General features: G+C 57.3%; 1 protein-coding gene across 4 annotated transcripts in view; it reads right to left on the bottom strand.

Moving 5' to 3' along the window:
* The window catches only part of RGS3 (regulator of G protein signaling 3), a 141,114-nt gene that overhangs the window by 101,697 nt on the left and 22,542 nt on the right, over positions 1-16,875 (bottom strand). For 3 of the 4 annotated variants that reach the window (XM_075015581.1, XM_075015579.1, XM_075015578.1), the window contains 6 exons: positions 14,817-14,867; positions 11,108-11,166; positions 10,062-10,156; positions 8,242-8,310; positions 6,805-6,865; positions 3,601-3,691 (listed from right to left, as the gene is read on the bottom strand). In XM_075015581.1, the coding sequence (XP_074871682.1) occupies positions 3,601-3,691; positions 6,805-6,865; positions 8,242-8,310; positions 10,062-10,156; positions 11,108-11,166; positions 14,817-14,867 (426 nt within the window). Of the gene's footprint in view, positions 1-1,887; positions 2,045-3,600; positions 3,692-6,804; positions 6,866-8,241; positions 8,311-10,061; positions 10,157-11,107; positions 11,167-14,816; positions 14,868-16,875 lie in introns of those variants that run through there. The other variant, XM_075015584.1, reaches the window with a different exon arrangement.

Genomic DNA, 16,875 nt, shown 5'->3' on the forward strand with positions numbered 1-16,875 from the left:
CTCTCTCTCCATCCTCTTTAGAGCCCCCTTTCAGAAAGCTGAAGGCTGCTGTCTAATCTCCCTTCAGTCTTCTCTTCTGCAAACTAAATAATCCCAAATCTCTCAGCCTCTCCTCATAGGTCATGTGCTCCAGCCCCCTCATCATTTTCACTGCCCTCTGCTGAACCTTCTCCAGTGCATCCACATCCTTTCTATACTGGCAGGCTCAGAACTGCACACAATACTCTAGATGTGCTGAATAGAGGGAAAGAGCAACTTCTCTAGATCTGCTGGAAATGCTTCTCCTAATACACCCCAATATGTCGTTAGCCCTCTTGGCAATAAGGGTGCACTGTTGACTCATATCCAGACTCTCCTCCACCACAATCCCCAGGTCCTTTTCTGCTGCACTGCTGCTTAGCCAGTCAGTCCCCAGCCTGTAACAGTCCTTGGGATTCTTCCGTCCCAAGTGCAGGACTGCACTTCTACTTGTTGACTCTCATCAGATTTCTTTTGGCCCACGCCTCCGATTTATCCAGGTCACTCTGGACCCTACGTATCTATGTGTCCCACTAGCTTAGCACAGCGAGTGGAAAAGGGGAGCTTGTCTCCAAGGAGCAGGAGGAGGTCCCCTTGCTATGGGTCACCCCCTTTAGACTTGGCCAGGATCTCTCCTGTGTAAGTGATCTCATGGCCCTATTACCACAATGTCTGATGTTGGCTGGGGTGGGAAATCCAGGCTGTGTAAACACAACATGGCTACCAGACCAAGCCCCCCTCCTTCCCTGCAGTGGTCCTGGGTTGGAGGTCTGAATTTGCCATGGGCGAGGTGGGAACCAGCTGAGGTGTGATCAGTTCCTCTGCCTTCCTGCAGGAGGAGAATAGGGGGCTGGTGGGGTGGGGTTGTCCCAGATGGAGGGGAGGAGGAGCTGTATTCTCCCCTTGCTTAGCCCATGGGAAGCATGAAAGCGAGAACCTCCTCTCCTGTGTGCTCCCCAGGCCCAGCTGAGCAGAGACAGTGCTTCCCACTCATGCCCTCAGCCGCCCTACACGTAGTGGCATGCACCAAGCACTGGCTCCCCAGGCAGCCAGGGAAGCAGCTCGGAGGAGCCATGTCACACAGCATGCTTGCTGGCTTATGCCGGCCTGTGTCTTCAGGGCTCCACAGGGGACAGAGCAAAGGAAAGCATCTACCTCCCCTCAGCAGATTTACCCTGGACGGTCCAGACTATCCTAATCTGCCCCCTCAGAGTAAGGACAGTGCGAAGCTTTGCAGCTACAGCCAGAGCTGAGCCACTGTTGTACCTCTCTACGGAGCTAACCCCTGCTCTAGCTGCGAACCTTAGCACTGTCCTCCACCACAGCAAACCATGCAGCACCTCCCTGGTCCCCAGGGCTTTCTTCTGCCTCCCAGCCAGGCACTAATGACGAGTGTGACGCTGGAGGGCCAGGTGCCAGCTCATGCCACGCTCCCTGTGCCACCAATGAACACTGCCAAACACCTGGCAGGAATCCGTCTGGCTCACTGGGGTGTTAGCGCTGTTCAAACAGGTACAGGTTGAACCTCTCTCATCTGGCAACATCTGTGGTCTGGCATAACTTTAGTTAGCCAGGCACCCACTCATTGTGGGTGTGGCCAAGTTTCTTGCCATCCTATAAAGTTTGTTTGCAGTCACCAGCCCTGGCTCTCAGTGCTCTGTGCTGGTATTTAGCTGTAATTTACCCCTGAATGTCGTCTAAGAGCCCAGTGAGCAGCTGAAGGGTTGGGAATGCTCCTGGACAATATTGACCTCCTGTGATCCGGCAAATTATCTGGTTTGGCACCGCTCAGGTCCTGAGGGTGCTGGACAAGAGAGGTCCAACCTGTATTAGGAGTACACGAACGTGTGTTTAGTGTTTAGACTTTACCAGATACACGTGAGTCGTTGCCAACATTAATCTCATTTATGGCATCGGTGTCTCTTCGCGGAAGGCGCTGTGTGAGCCTTTGCAGTGTGGAAATCACCAGCTGGGGAGAGAAATGAGCCAGTGGGAAGGGCCAATCTCCCACAGAAGGGTTTACGTCCTTCCCAATGGGCCATGTCCACCACCACCAGACAGGGACGTCACTGCAGGGGTGATAAAGAGGACAAAAGTCTCAGTTGTTCAGCTCTGTGCCCCTCCCCGCTCTGAAGAAGAGCCATGAAAGTGAGTTACTCTGGAGCATGTGGAGGAGGGGGACACAAGAACCTGACTGCAGCTTTGCTGCTTGGATTCTGCTTGGCCTGGGCTAGCCCTGAAGGGCACCAGACTGTCACCCAAGGGGACTGACTGCCTGTGAGCCCTGTCTGAGGCTGCTGAGGGACTTACGCAGGGTACAGCCGCTGTGGGCTCTGAGTTAGTTTGTGGCTCGGTTCTGGTCGTTCTGCTGGAGGTGGAGTCAAGGCAGATTTCTGAGTGCAGGAGCTGACCTCACAGTGCAAGGCTGGCACCCGAGTGCGGTCCTGGGGCTGCGAGGTTACTGTGCAGGGAAGAGAGCCAGAGCCACTGCGGGCAGCCCCATCCCAGATCCTCGGCTCAGCGCGTCAGAGCTCCTCCAGTGGCACGTTGTGCCTCAGCTCACGCCGGGGAGACACTTCCATCCCGCTTTCCTGGAGGAGGCCAATGCTGGATCTTGGGCCAGCAGAGCTCACCCACCGGGCTGGCTCAGAAGCTGATTAGGGTCAGTGTCTCCAATATCTCATGATACAGGACAGCAGGGTGACAACCTGCATGAAACCCTGCAGGATGGGCTCGGGGTGCGATGGCTCCAGCCTCCATCCAGCCTGTCTTTACTGGGACCCAACCAGTCTCCCACTGACGCTCCAGGGCCCTTTCAGAGCACGGGAAAGGTGCAGTTGTTTCCTTCCCTTCACTACAAACGTCCCGCCAGCTGTCTGCCAGGTGAGCTGCAGCCCGAGCACAGACACGCCCAGAGCTAAGCTGGGTCAGAGCACCTGATGATCTCCTTGGGGTACCAAAGAAGGCCCCACCTGAGTGACACGTCCAGCAGCAGCCGAGGCCAGCAGGGCGAGCTCAGCACATGGTGGAGTATTCAGCACCTCTACAGGTTTCTTGGGTTTGGTGTGACCTCAGAGCCCGGGGCTGGCCTGCTGTGGGCTTGCAGCCCAGGGTTAACCCTGGGACTCTGCAGCACCGTGCACACGGGAAAGGCTGCCCTTCTGCCACAGGAGGGAGTGTCAGCATGGGCCCTGGGTGCAAGAGAACAAAGCTCTGGCCCCAGGGCTGCCGGCGGGGGGGAGAGGGCACCGGGGTGGCAGGTGGGGGGAGCCGCAGACCAGGTTGTCTGGGAGCCACCGAGCCTTTGGCTGAGTCACACTGAACTGGCAGCACGTGTTGGGTACCACCCAGGCCCAGCTCCAAGCAGCACAGGCAGGGATGCTCTGTGATGCCACCAGGCCACTGAGCTCCTAGGCGAGTATCCCCCCCAAGGCCTGCATTGGACATGGCCTCTGCTAATCTGGTCTCCACTGGAGCCTGGCTGCATGGCCGTGCCAGTGGGGAGCAGGCAGGGCCTGAGAACCCCTGGCCTTCCCCTGCTCTGCCCACTCTGGGGACATCCCACTCCCCAAAGGGACTCACCTCTGCTCTGCTTCAGACGCCGCGTGGCCACCTTCAGGTGCTTGGTCCTGCCCAAGTCCTCACCAAGGAGGTAGTACCAGCCGCTGACCTCCTGGGGCAGAGAGAGAGAGAGCTGCAGGGCTGCACTCTGGCCCCTCAGGCAAGAGTGTCAGTGTAGGGCCATCAGTGCAGGGTGCTGGCTGAGAGGTGCCCGCCGCAGGGGAGTACAGTGTGGAGATGACAGGCCCCATCTACACCAGATAGCCCCTGGCAGCACAGCTGGGGGCCCTAGGGCCCTGCAGGGTTCACCTCACAGCTGGGGCCTGAGCTGGGGGGGCATGTGAGCCCAGCGCTGCCCAGAAGGGAGGTCCCTGCCCGGTGCACAGGGGAAGAGAGCCTGTGAGGAGAGGTTCCTTACCCGGCAGTGGGAGCCAGACACAGGCAGCAGCCCAGCAGAGAGCACAGCAGAGCTCCACACCCACCTCCTCACTGGGGGCCATTTCCCCGGCTGGTCCTCGCCAGCCGGGTGGTTGCTGGCCCAGATGGGGACAGGACAAGCCAATGTCCCACCTGCTCTGACTTGGGAACAGACCCAGTACTTGTGCTCAGCCATTTGTGGGGCTCCTGCCATTAGGCAGAAAAGGACACGCTGGTACTATCACAGCAAGCCCAAGATGGGGACCCACTGGCTGTAACTCACGCAGGGTTCCCTCACGGAGACAGGCCTTCCCCACTGACTCCTGGGCTCTGGGGGCGCAGAACAGCTCAGAGGAGGCTCATGAGGGGATCTGGCCATGCTGAGCTTGGGGCAGGGCTGCACTCACTGCCACAGCTTAGCAAGATTCACTGGTGTGGATAAAAGTCTCCAGAGTCACAGCAAACACAAGCTTTAGATTTGAGACGTTTGAAAAAATGGCTCTTCTCGCTGTTTCGGTTGCAGGCCCCTGGCCTGCGCCCTTAGGCATGGAGTGGGCCATGACGGGACAGGCAGGTACCTACCCAGCCATTCTTGTGCCTTCTGCAAGACACAGAACAACAAACTACAGCAGCTGCACGAAGGCAGCAGACGTTTCCCCACCCTGGGGCCAGGGTTAGCATGAGGGAATTCCCAGCAGGCGCCAACGCTGGGGAGGGCATCGCCGCCAGGAATGGGTGGGCTACTGCCACAGTAACTCTGTGGTCCCCACCCCACTGCAGCCATGCAGGTCTCCATTTACCGCCAGGCATGGGGACCTGCTAACAGCAGGTCAGCCAGGGACAGGGAGTCGGAGGGGACAAGCTAGGGTTTCGAACACAGGAACGACTCACAGCTGGAGCCAGACTAGCCCAAGGCCCTGTCCCACAGCAGCAGAGGGAAGGTGGCAGCCTGGCCTCTGTTAGGAACTGGGTTAGCCCAGAAACAGGAGGCTTCTCCCCCTTGTGCCAGTACTCCTCCTCACGCATTACCTGGTAGCTAGAGCTGGGGCTCCTAGCTGGAGCGCCTGCCCCACAGAGCTGCTACCTCTCCTCTCCAGTCTGTCCAATGCTGCCCCCTCAGTGGGGGTCCAGAAGCCCCGTCCCACACCTGCCTGCCCTGCTGTAAGCATCTCGCTGCTCAGAGCCGCCCTCAAGCACTGGAGGCCCCCCTGCGACTAGCTACCATGCAGCATCCCCTCTGCCCCCCAGCTGGGCACCGCAGACCAGTCCCACCCAGACTCGGACTTCCCCCTGCCCATTAACCGGGGCTCCGCAGGCTGCGAGCTCACCACCCTGACCTCCGCAGAGCCCAGAGGAAGCGTTCCTGTGAGGTTGAAGCCAATGCCTTTGTCTGGACACACGGCCGCAGCCAGGGCTAGGAGCAGGGCAGCGTGCTCCACAACGGTGTGTGCCACAGCACAAGCGGGCTGCAGCCTCCTGCCCCAGCTGGGACTTCCAAAGCCGGATGCCCTCAGCAAGACTGGCCTCGAGATGCCAAGCAGCTGACACAGACGCTGCGGTTACTCTGGGCGGCTCTCACTCCTAACTCAGGCTCATCAGCTTCTCCCAGTGTCCCCTTCTGCCTGTCCACATCTCCCCACCTGGCCATGCACTGCTCTGCAGCCCCCCGCCTGGCCAGGCACCACATCTCCCTGCCTAGCCATGCTCGCTGTGCAGCTCCCCATCTGCCTCCGCTCCACTCCACAGCTCCCCCGCCTGGCCACGCTCTGCTCCGCTGCTCCCTGCCTGGCCGTGCTCTGCTCCGCAGTTCCCCTGTCTTGCCATGCTGGGAGCCACTGAAATACACCTACCTCTGTCTGCCCAACAGCTGCACGCAGCCTGCAGGGCCCCAGGCTGGTGGGAGCGACAGCCATTGGCCACTGAGCTGTGGCCACTGCCCAGAAATGGTGGTTGACTCCCAAGCATCACGTCCGGGCTACACCCGGGGCTGAACCATGGTTGGGCATTGGCTGCAGGGATGGGGACGTCCAGGTAGCATGAGAGACACTGCCCTTCTGGAACACCTGGGACGAGGCTCCCAGACTGCAGCCTCAGCAGAGGGCTGGGAAAGAGCTTTCACCAGCTGAGCGAGGGAAAGGCCTGACCTCAGGGGCCAGCCACAGCATCCCATGGACTCCAGCAGGTGGGAGACAGCTACTGGAGTAGGGCAGCTCTAGCCAGGGTGAACAGTGTTGCTAAGATGCAGCCCAGGTGGGAACTTCGGCCCTCCCGGGAAGCACACGGAGAGCAGGGTGCCCAGGCCGGCCCTAGCAGTGAGGAGCCCAGGGCTGGGGTGCACAGGCAGGGAAATCAAAGCAGCCCCTCCCTGGATGCTGCACACAGCCCCGTTCTGGGTAGAAGAGCACATCTTGCACCTCCGCCTGCAGGCCAGAGTGCACAGACCGAGACAGCGGGGTCATCTAAGCGGGAGTCCCACATGCTGGGCAGCCTCGAGCCTGGGCTGGTGTTTGGCCAGGGCAGGCTGTGCTCAGCAGGTCCCTGTCAGCCAACAGCCTCTGCTTCCAATGGGAGCGTGTGCCACTGGCTGAGAAAGTCACCCTGACGGCCTCACCCCGGCCCTGCAGGGCCTGCACTCTCCCCACTGGAAACCAGCCCCCGGCCATCACTTCCACGCAGCTCTCCTGCCAGCGTCCTGGCACCCTCATGCCCGGTCGCAGAGCTTTTCACCCAGGGGGCTCTGCGCCTGGGACAGGAGGACATCACCTCCTTCCTACTGGGCCCCAACCCCATACCCACAAGGAGCTCTACCTTGTCCAGGGTCAGGAGCGACTTCATGCCAAAGCTCATGCAGCCGATTAGCTGGCTCTGCCTGCAGAGATTCAGAGAGCAGGGTGAGAGTCCCCCTTTAAACTGTCCTTCCATCCCCACCCGCACAGCCCTGCCCTCTCCCAGCAGAGCCTGGCTCCTCCAGAGCGAGGTTACCACAGGACTAAGGAGACCCAGAGCTATGCACAGGCCACCCGCCTGCCCACGCACTGGGCTTTCTCTCCTACACCTGGGGCAGGGCTTGGTTGCCACCAGAAGCCCCCACTGTGCTGATCTCTCCAGGTCACTCTGCACCATGGTCCAGCCCCTTCTGTGTTTGCACCACTGCAATGGCAGTGCCATGCCAAGGATGGCGGTGGCTGGCTTCCCACTCCCCACAGCTGTGTCTGCCACGAGACCAGCACAGAGCTCAGGGACCCGGAGGTTAGATAGTGAAAAAAGCCAACAACCCCCTGCTGCCAGGCTGTACCGCTGTGCCAGCATTGCTGCCTGATGGAGGTAGCTCTGCGTGCCTGGGCAGCCCGCCCTGCACAGCAGGGAGCCCCGGAGAGCCGTCCCGGAAGACGGGCTTTGGTACTGAATGGATTTGCTTTGAGAGTGCAGCTCTCCCAGCCCTTTTCAGCACTGGCATTTGCTGACGGCTGCTGTGCAGGGCCTGAGAGCGGGGAGGACGCCAATGATCCAACAGAACTTTGGTTCTTGAATTTCTGGGATACCTGGAGGTTCTACACAACGTCTGCATGTGAGCAGAATGTGCAGGCTCCTGAGCTGCCATGGCCTTAGCACTGGCCTAGCACTTGCTGCTCCCAACACCATGGCCAATCCTGCCCCTTTGTGCCAACAGCACCCAACGTGATGCTGGTGGAGGACACCATGCAGTGGGCCATGGGGGCATGCTGCATCCCTGGACTGGCAGCTCCCACGGCCAGCACAAGTGGAAACAGGCTGCCCCTGTGCCATGCATGTGAGGCCGCGTGTAGCAGCCCAGGTGGGCAGTGAGCCTTCGGCTACCACCCAGCAGCCATGTGAGCACACGCCTCCAGGCCTCCCCTCCGCTAACCTGGCCTCTCTGCAGCACTCCCCACCAGCCTGTGCAGAACAGCTGGCCCCAGCTGAGGCTGCCCTTGGGACTGCCCCAGCCTGCCAAATCAGATGAGGTAAGGAGGAGAAAGCAGAGCAGCTCGGATCCCCAGTGACCCTTCCCACCTGCAAGAAAGAGCCGCCTGGGCAGAGCGTGTGCCCCCGGTGGAGAAGTGAGGCTGGAAGTGCTGACGTGACCAAGCACTACCTCTACCTGCTGATGGCACCGGGGGAACGCCCCTGGCCAGGTGGTATTGATAGCTCTTCACCAGCCTTCCCAAACCTTCTTAAAGAGACGGCTCGACAGCAGCCCAACCCCTGCCTCCAGCTGCGTCTCACCTGGATTTTCTCTCTCGGTTCCAAACTGTGACCAGAAGTCGCTTTTGTTCATCTTCTTCTTGCACTGGGCTGCAAGAGAAGCCAGAAAGGGCAGGATGAGAGCACCACAAGGGGCACCCACCCATGGCTGGCTGAGTGGACTTCAGTGACAGCTGTGCTAGCCAGGCTTTTAGGTCTCTTTGCAGTGACCTGATTTAGCCACACTATGAAGCTCCTTAGAGCAAAGTGGAAAGGAGAAATTCTTTCTGAGCAACTCAGAGAACCCAGCATTTGGTTTGCAGGAATACTCCTAGCCAGCCACCAGAGGAAATAGAGAGAGAAAGGTCCACCTGGGCCTCGGACCCCACGCCCTGCCCCATTGCCAGGGACCTTCCCAGCAACGGCCACACATGGCAAGCATCACGCGTGAGCCACTGTGCACTAATTTACTAAGAGGAACAAGGCTGCAAACACCAAGCCACGTTATTACCTAACGAAGCATCCGAGGCGCTTGCATGGTGACCAAGGAGACGTTTGCTATTGACAAGCTGTGGCAAGGGGAGGGGAACTCGCCGGGCAGGTTCTGAAACACAGCCCGGGTTGTTCCGAGGGGTAGGGACAGCCACAGGGCAACCATCGAAACAACTCAGCCAGAAAACCACGATCATTCCTGCTCCTACATGATCACTGCGCCGGACTGACCATTTCACGATGCGGCAGGGCCAGGGCCGAGGGCCCCTGGGAGGGAGCCCAGACAAGCAGAAGGGCCTGCGGCTCGGCCTAACTGGGACCAGCTGACTCTGTGACTGGGGTAACGAGGCCTTCAAAAGCCCTTCCAGGTGGGAAAGGCGGGGGGAGAGTGTGAGAGGTGAGGAGACCAGAGGAGGGGGAGAGGGCAGGAGAGGATCAGGAGCACCAGGAACCACAGAGGGAGGGTGAGGAGCTTCAGCAGATCCAGAGGGGGGACTCGCTGCTGCTGCAGCCTGGAGAAGGCACCTGGGGAATCGTCTGGGGAAGTGGCCCAGGGAGAAGAGCTGCCGTGCCAAGGGCTAAGGGAGTCAGCCCTTCCCAGCAGGAGCTGCATAGGGCCCCAGGGCTGGAACCTGGCATGAGTGGCTGGGGACCGGGGTCCCCCCAGACCACCCCTCACTCCAGCGAGGGCAACTGGGCCTTTAAGTGAGACCAGTGGATTGAGTAGAGGTCAGAAGCCCAGGAACAAGGCGGACTTTGTCACACGGAGTACAGAGCTCCAGCAAAGGCAGGTCTGCACGAAATAACAAATGCCACCGAAATGCTGCCAGCAGCCTTCCCATGCAAGGCCGTCCTACAGCTCAGGGGAGTCTTTTTACCTTCCTTGTTCACGCTGATCCTCCCGACAGTGGCAGGCTCAGGGTCTAGGAAGTGGGATGTTTTCCCTGACTCCACACAAATGCACAGGAGCTGTCAGATAAGAAACTCCAAATGTGCAGAACTGCTGTTTTGCTACGTAGTCACAGCACTGAGAGTCTCAACCAAGCGCTGCTCAAAAGTTCAAGGCGCCTCAGCTACAAGAAACAGCAAATTGGGGGTCTTTGCACTCCAAAATACCTGCTAGTCTGTAAGGTGCCACAGGATTTCTCTCTGTTTTAGCAAAAGGCCTGTCACTCCTCATTTCAGCACAAAACCTCCTCATGCACGGGGCACACTTCTTGAAGCTAAGCATGAAGGGTAAAGGGGGGATTTTGGCCAGGAGAGGCTAAGACAGCATTTGCCACAGTTCAGAGTCTCTTCCAGCTGCCTTCTGAACACACGCCCCGTTTGGGAAGGACAGGATGGGGCCGCCTCGGACCGTGTGTACTCACAAGAGAAAATGCTCGTGGAAGATGGGATTTTTGCTGTCCGGAACAGTCTTGGTTTTTTGCCTGCATTTCCGATCAGTATCTGGTATTACGGCCACCTTGATAGAGAGAGACAAGCAGTACATTTTGGGAAACGCAAACTCACCAGAGACACAGTGATTGCCTAATGCTAAGACCATCAGAAGACCCACCAGTCAGCTTTAGAGGCTGCTAAATATTAAAGATCTCGTCTGTGCTAGCCAGGTTTTTAGATCTCTTTGCAGAGAACTGGTCGAGCCACATTATGAAGATTTTTAGGGCAAAGTGAAAAAAAGAAACTCAACAATTCAGAGAACCCAGCGTCTGATTTGTAGAAACACTCCTAGTCAGTCTCTCGCCATGTAAAGACAACCTCCCCGCCACTGCAGGGGTCTGAGACCCCCAGTGGGAGACCAGTCAGTCCAGGGCCTCATACAGGGCTGTGTGCTTTCGGTCACAATCAGAGGAAATACAGATAGAAATGATCTACCAAGGTGCTGTCAACTCAACCACAGCTGTGCTGAGCCCTCCACTGCAGTTCCTGGAGTTTCTCCAGTACTGCCTGCCCATTCTCAGCCCTTTCCTTGCTCTGCATGATGGCTTTGGCTCGCAGAAAAGGACAAGTGCCGACAGCCACAGCCAGAGCTTTCTTCTCTGGCTCCCACATTCTCTGCTGGTACTGGTGCGGTGACAACAAATTCTCCTTCAGCACGTGCCATACGCCACAGGAGCAGACAGTGCAGTGAAGCATTCATCCCCTTGCAGGGACGGGCTGTCTTAGCTCGCCTGGCGCAGGAGAGTTACTCAGCAGCCAGTAAATACCAGGAGGGGAAGGGGTTGTAGTCAGGACCAAGGGGCATGCACAATGCAAAGGCCCTGCCTCCATTTCTGTGGTGGCAGCAGAGGGACAGGGAGGAGACAGAAGCCAGTTGCATGCCTGGAGGAATTCAGCCCAGCCCGGAAGGGTTACAAAGAGATCACATCCTCATCCCATGCTGCACCCAAAGCCCTGGGGTAGCAGGAGAACCCACCTTCACATAGGAGTCACATGTCCGGTACTCTTTTCCCATCAGGCCTTTTGCTTCCATGACTGGAACAAAAAGGAAATGTGCTGGAAAGGAGACAAGCAGGGCATCCTCCCATAATGCCAGGCTCTGAGAGCTGGGCCCTTCCTCTTCAGGGTTAACCCAGAGCTGGCGCACAGGATGCAGGCTGGCAGCCTCCGTGCCTGGCAGGACCCTCCGTGTGCAGTGTCCTGCCACTGTGGGCTCGCTGGGCACACAGGGCATTGGACGCAGGATGTATTTGGAAGGAAACCCGTCCAGCGAACGCATGTGTCTGCAGAGGTGCTCAGAGCTGACATCCAGCTGACAAACTGCATTTCATCCGCCTGACTTCACACCACACAGGGGCTGAGGGCGATAAGCCCCAGGCCAAATGTATCATTGAGTTAAACAGCAAAGGCAGACGAGCTTCCTCTCTGCTCTGCCGTGCGAAGCAGCCTCCCTGCACTCCCCGACGGCTGTGGCTAGGCACCGTTCCGTCCAGCCAGGGGAGTGCAAGGAGAATCTGGCCCCAGCGTGCAGAGATGCTAAGAGGCTGTTCTGTACGCCATGTGCTGGCAATGCTGCAAGCAGCCCAGAGCTGCTGCTCAGAACACGGACTGCCAGCACGCAGCAGGAGCTTCGAGTGGAGGTCAGGATCAGACCGTCACAGACACCACTGGAGCCCAGAGCTGGCAGCAAAACACCCTCTGTCAGTGGTCAGGCCTACAATACCTGGGGCTGCCCCGTCCCAGAGGCCAAAGCCAGAAGGGATTGTCTGGGGAGAGGGGATAGCTCAGTGGCTAGAGCATTGGCCTTGTAAACCCAGGGTTGTGAGCTCAGCCCTTGAGGGGGCCTTTCAAGGGTCTGGGGCAGGTTAAATTGCCTCGGTAGGAGACTCACTTCAGACCAGACCTTATGGCAGACTCCGGCAGTCAGAACAAATCCAAGCCAACCGTTTGCTGCTGCTGCTGCAAGCCCTAACTCTGCCCTTGGAAGGATGCTGGATTGGAAGGCTGCGGAGCACTGACCCAGGCCACCCCATGAGCTGGAACACGCAGCTCCTTTGCTGTAGTCAGCACCAGCTAGAAGCAATGGAGCTCTGTCCAGGCCCCTTGGGGAGCCAGCTCTGCTAACAGATACATCTCACACTGGCTGGTACCCAGCCTACACTTGTCTGGCCCTGGGATTCCCCTGCACAGCTTGGCCCACCGCATGCAGGGATCTTATTGTTCACTACTGGCTCTGGGGTTCCCAAGCGCTGCTTCCCAGCTCCCCTACTCGGCCTGCTGTCTAAGGCAGTCTCTCCTTGGGCAGAGTGTCTCCCTCGCTGGACTCAGAGGTCCCTTCTGCAGAACATGTGGGTGTTTTCCTGGCTCCAGGTGCTACCGGTCAGACTGCTGCATAGCTCAGCCCCAGCACTGTGAGTCCATGGCATGAAAAACTCTGAGTCCATTGCCCAGAGACCCAAACCAGCCCCTTTGCCACTAGACCCTCTGCCCTCCTGGTTGCTCTCAGGATCGCTCCATGTTCCAATGTGCCTCCGGCCCTCCTCCCAGGTTCGCTCTGCTTGTGTTCCGACAATCAGGAACGTGTCCAGGTGTGCGGTTAACTTCCCTAGTACCTCCCCCAATGGCTCTGTGCAGGAGCCGAAGGCCACCATTAGCATCATGGCTAGAAGCGAGGTTGGGTCCCTGTTCCTTTCCCTGAGCTCTTCGTTGTTCTCCTCAGCTCTCCCAAAATTACACAGAACAGTGAACTGAATCACCATGCCAGGGGACCAATGCTCAAGGCCACACTCGTTCCAGGAATGAAGCAGGCCCAAGGAGATAAATTAGGCCAAAACATGACTTTTGGCTGCTTCTGAGTCACATGGAGCCTGGCACTCGCTGCAGTCACTCAATGCATCAGCTGTCAGACAAGACACTCAAGCTTCATCTCTCCCAGAAACCACACTGTGGGGCTCCACAGAGGGAAAATGGGGTGAGGTGGTGACCCAAGTTCCCAGTGTACCTCTCCGAAACCTCCACAGACCCCTCCTGACACTGCAAAGGTAAAAAGCCCATGTGTGACAAGTCCCTGTGTCCTCCTTTATGCTGCTTAATGAAGCACCAAAGACACAAGCCTTGCATGTGGCAGGTCACCTTTAAGGTTCTGCAGCAGCATGCCCTTGGCCCCAGGCTTGTTGGGCCAGCTGCTTGCCCGGACAACATGAGGCAGCTCATTCTGGAACACGTATCCAGTGGAAATACTGGCCAGGCATGCCAGGTGAGCTCACACCATTGCAGAGATCCCGACTCACCCATCTCTCAGTCACTGGGAAGGGGTGCATGGTGCATTTAATTCAATAGGACCCTCCTTACTAAACTACTGAACTGTGTAAGAACATAAGAACAGCCAGACTGGGTCAGACGAGAGGTCCATCTAGCCCAGTGTCCTGTCTTCTGACAGAGGCAATGCCAGATGCCCCAGAGGGAGTGAACAGAAGAACAGGTAGCACTGTGAGTGATCCCTCTCCTGTCATCCATTTCCAGCCTCTGGCAGACAGGCTAGGGACGCTACCTCCACCCAGCCTGGCTAACAGCCACCGATGGCCCTGTCCTCAATGAATGCAGCTAGTTCCTTTTGGAACCCTGTTGAAGTCCTGGTCTCTCCCCCCCTGAGATCTGTGGTACAGATTGGTGCCTGCTGGATTTGCCCAAGGTGCCCATGCAGGAGGCATCTCCCTCCCACTGAAAGCTGTCTGGCCCATGGCGCTTTGCACCACTGCAGCGGCTGCTGCCATGGCTCTGTGATTACAAGGGTTCCACGGGCCCTGCAGGCTCCCATGCTGCATTGTGGGAAGTCAGCCCCAGCAATGCTAGTCCATGAGTCTGGCCCCTGGAGGGAGGAGGGAAGGAGCTCCCCTGCTGCGTGCAGGAGCCAGCCCTGGGTCGCTCGTTAACGTAACAACGGAGCAGCTCTCGTTCTGCGCCTGCTCAGGGGCTGGGCACGGCACGGCCTGCATAGTGCGGCCCTGCCCAGTTGTGATGGGCCGGGCTGCCCAAAGCAGAGGCTATGCTGGACACACCTTGTGGCAGCTTTGCTGTTGACTCGCACAAGGACACCACAGGAGGAGTGAGGCTGAGAGCCGCTGCTGGAGTTTAAGAGGCCTGCGTGCAGCCAGGTCATGGAAGGCAGCGCCAAGCCCTGCTCTCCCTCTGGCTGGGCCTCGTCAGGGCAGGGGCACCAGCACCTCAGGCAAGAGCCCCCCACAAGCCCCCTTTGCACTGCAAGCCAGTCCACGTGGTGCAGTGAGGTGCTCTGCTCCCATCTCTCATGGCTGGGACCCAAGCACAGCCTGCTCTGTGCACACCAGCCCTGATGGCTCCAGGAGCCCCAGGTTCTGTTTGCCAGAACTGGGAATGGACGACAGGGGGGATCACTTGGAGAGTCCCTGTTCTGTTCGCTCCCTCTGGGGCACCAGGCATTGGCCAGGGTCAGCAGATGGGATACTGGTTGGCTGGACCTTTGGGCTGACCTAGCATGTTCAACATTGACTGCTGAGCCAGCCTCCTGCCAACCCTGGAGACAGCACTGTGACCTGGCACAGAACCCTAGAACAAGCATCAGGCCTAGTGACCTTCTCCTGAGCTGCCCCTGCTCTCCTGGTGATGATGTAGACTGGATCCCAGCGCGCCCTGCTGGCAATACTTACTGTGCAGCACAAGGAGCCTGTCCTGCATGTCGATGGACAGTTTCAGCTGACCTGGGCAAACAACAGGAGAAAGAGAAGATGAGCAGCTGGTGCAGAACTCATCCAAGGAGATCCCCTGCCAACCAGGCCCCAAGAGCCAGCCCAGCTAGGTGCATAAGGACCCCTCAGAATCCATGGCTCTCCCTACTGCCAGCTTCACTCCAGCCACTAACTGCCCTGGCTGCCTGTCCTGCTCTAACAGCATTCCAGGGGCTGCTGCTCTGTAAGATGTTGCCCAAAGGTTCCCAGAGCCTGGGAAGGAATTGTCCCATCTGAACACGACCCAGAGGCTGACAGATGTGTGGCCACGGAGCATGGGCGACTCCTGAAGCCTGGTGTGATCACTGGGTGGGATCTCGAATGAGCTCTGATGGGAATTCAGCTCTAACAAGTGGCAGCTTCTAACATGCCGCTATAGTCTGACCCAACAAATCGTGGTAGGAAAAGGTACAAGAGGCAGAAAGGCTGAACTAATCCAAACAGAGAGGCCTGGAATGAAACTCAAGGGCTTCATTAAGATCATGTCTAGTAAACAGCAGCAGTGTGGGAGCAACTCTCAGCAAACCAACAGTGATGGGTCAGAAACTACACAGACCAAATTGGTGAACAAAATAATGGGGGGACAGCTCCCCTCTGGGGTCCTTACAGAAAGAGACTATGGGACTAAAACTGGCTACTGGGACAAGCTTCACCACCAGGGCAACCAATCAACCACGCTCTTAGGGTTACCATACAAAAAGAGGACACCCCTGAGAGGAAGTGTACCTGTATCCGTATCTAACCACTCACGCTGTGTTAATGTGTTACATACAGTATGTTAATACCACATGAGTGGGTAGATACGGATATAGATACACTCCCTTTCAGGGGTGTCCTCTTTTTTCAAAGGTCAAATACGGTAACCCTGCCTATTCTCTCCTGGGACCCCACAGCCTTTGTCATCCTGATCCTGACCAGAACGGACATAGAGAAGGACCCAGATAACTCCACCATCTCTATCAGAAGCACAAAAAACACCTGGGTTGAAAGGGAAATGACTTTAAAAACTTCAGCTCCGGTTTGTATTCACCCTTTTTACAAGAGGATGATAAATTTTCTACCAAATGGCTATGTCAACACTAGCCCCTACCTTTTGAAAGGGGGAATGCTAATGAGATACTTCAGGATATGCTAATAAGGTGTTGTCATGAATATGCAGCACCTCATTAGCATAATGACAGCCACAGCAATTCGAAAGTGCCGCTTTCAATCACGTGCTGCCCATGTAGACGGGGTCCTTTTGAAAGGACTCCCCAGACTTCGAAAGCCCCTTATTCGTAAAACCAAATAGGAATAAGGGGCTTCCAAAGAGTGGGGGCAGTCCTTTCGAAAGGACCCCGTCTACATGGGCAGCGCACAATTCAAAAGCAGCACTTGCGAATCGCCGGGGCTGCCATTATGCTAATGAGGTGCTGCATATTCATTGCAGTGCCTCATTAGCATATCCCAAAGTGTCTCATTAGCATCGCCCTTGCGAAAGGTAGGGGCTAGTGCAGACACAGCCAACATGTTTTGCGAGATATCAGCTGAGAAGTCATAATGCACTGAACATTGCTGGCCTGGTAAAATACACGTGGCCACTGCACGTCCGGGCTATGAACACACAGCACTGCAGCAGTTAAAAGTTCTCCATTTAATCCATCACACATTGCAAGATGGAGCCAACCAAAATGGGCTGGGCTGCCCAGGCCCACCGGCATGGGGGAGCAGGCACCAGTGAGCCTTTGGTAGCAATGGCAGCCGGCGCTCAGGGCCCCTGACTGGAGGAGTGTTCTGCTGTAACCCGACGGACTTTTCATCCTCTCAGGCTACTTATGGCTGGAGCTAAATTTCTGTGTAAACCAACCTTTACCTCATCTCTCCGATTCACTCACAGAAAAGCAGATTGGCCAGAAACCAGGCAAGTTTCCTAAGGTTTGTCCCAGCACAGGAACTGAGCCTGTCCCAGCGAAGTTGGACTCAATGGGTGGATGAGACCAAT

This window comes from Carettochelys insculpta, chromosome 21 (assembly GCF_033958435.1).
Source record: "Carettochelys insculpta isolate YL-2023 chromosome 21, ASM3395843v1, whole genome shotgun sequence".
In the NCBI taxonomy this organism is placed as follows: Eukaryota; Metazoa; Chordata; order Testudines; family Carettochelyidae; genus Carettochelys; species Carettochelys insculpta.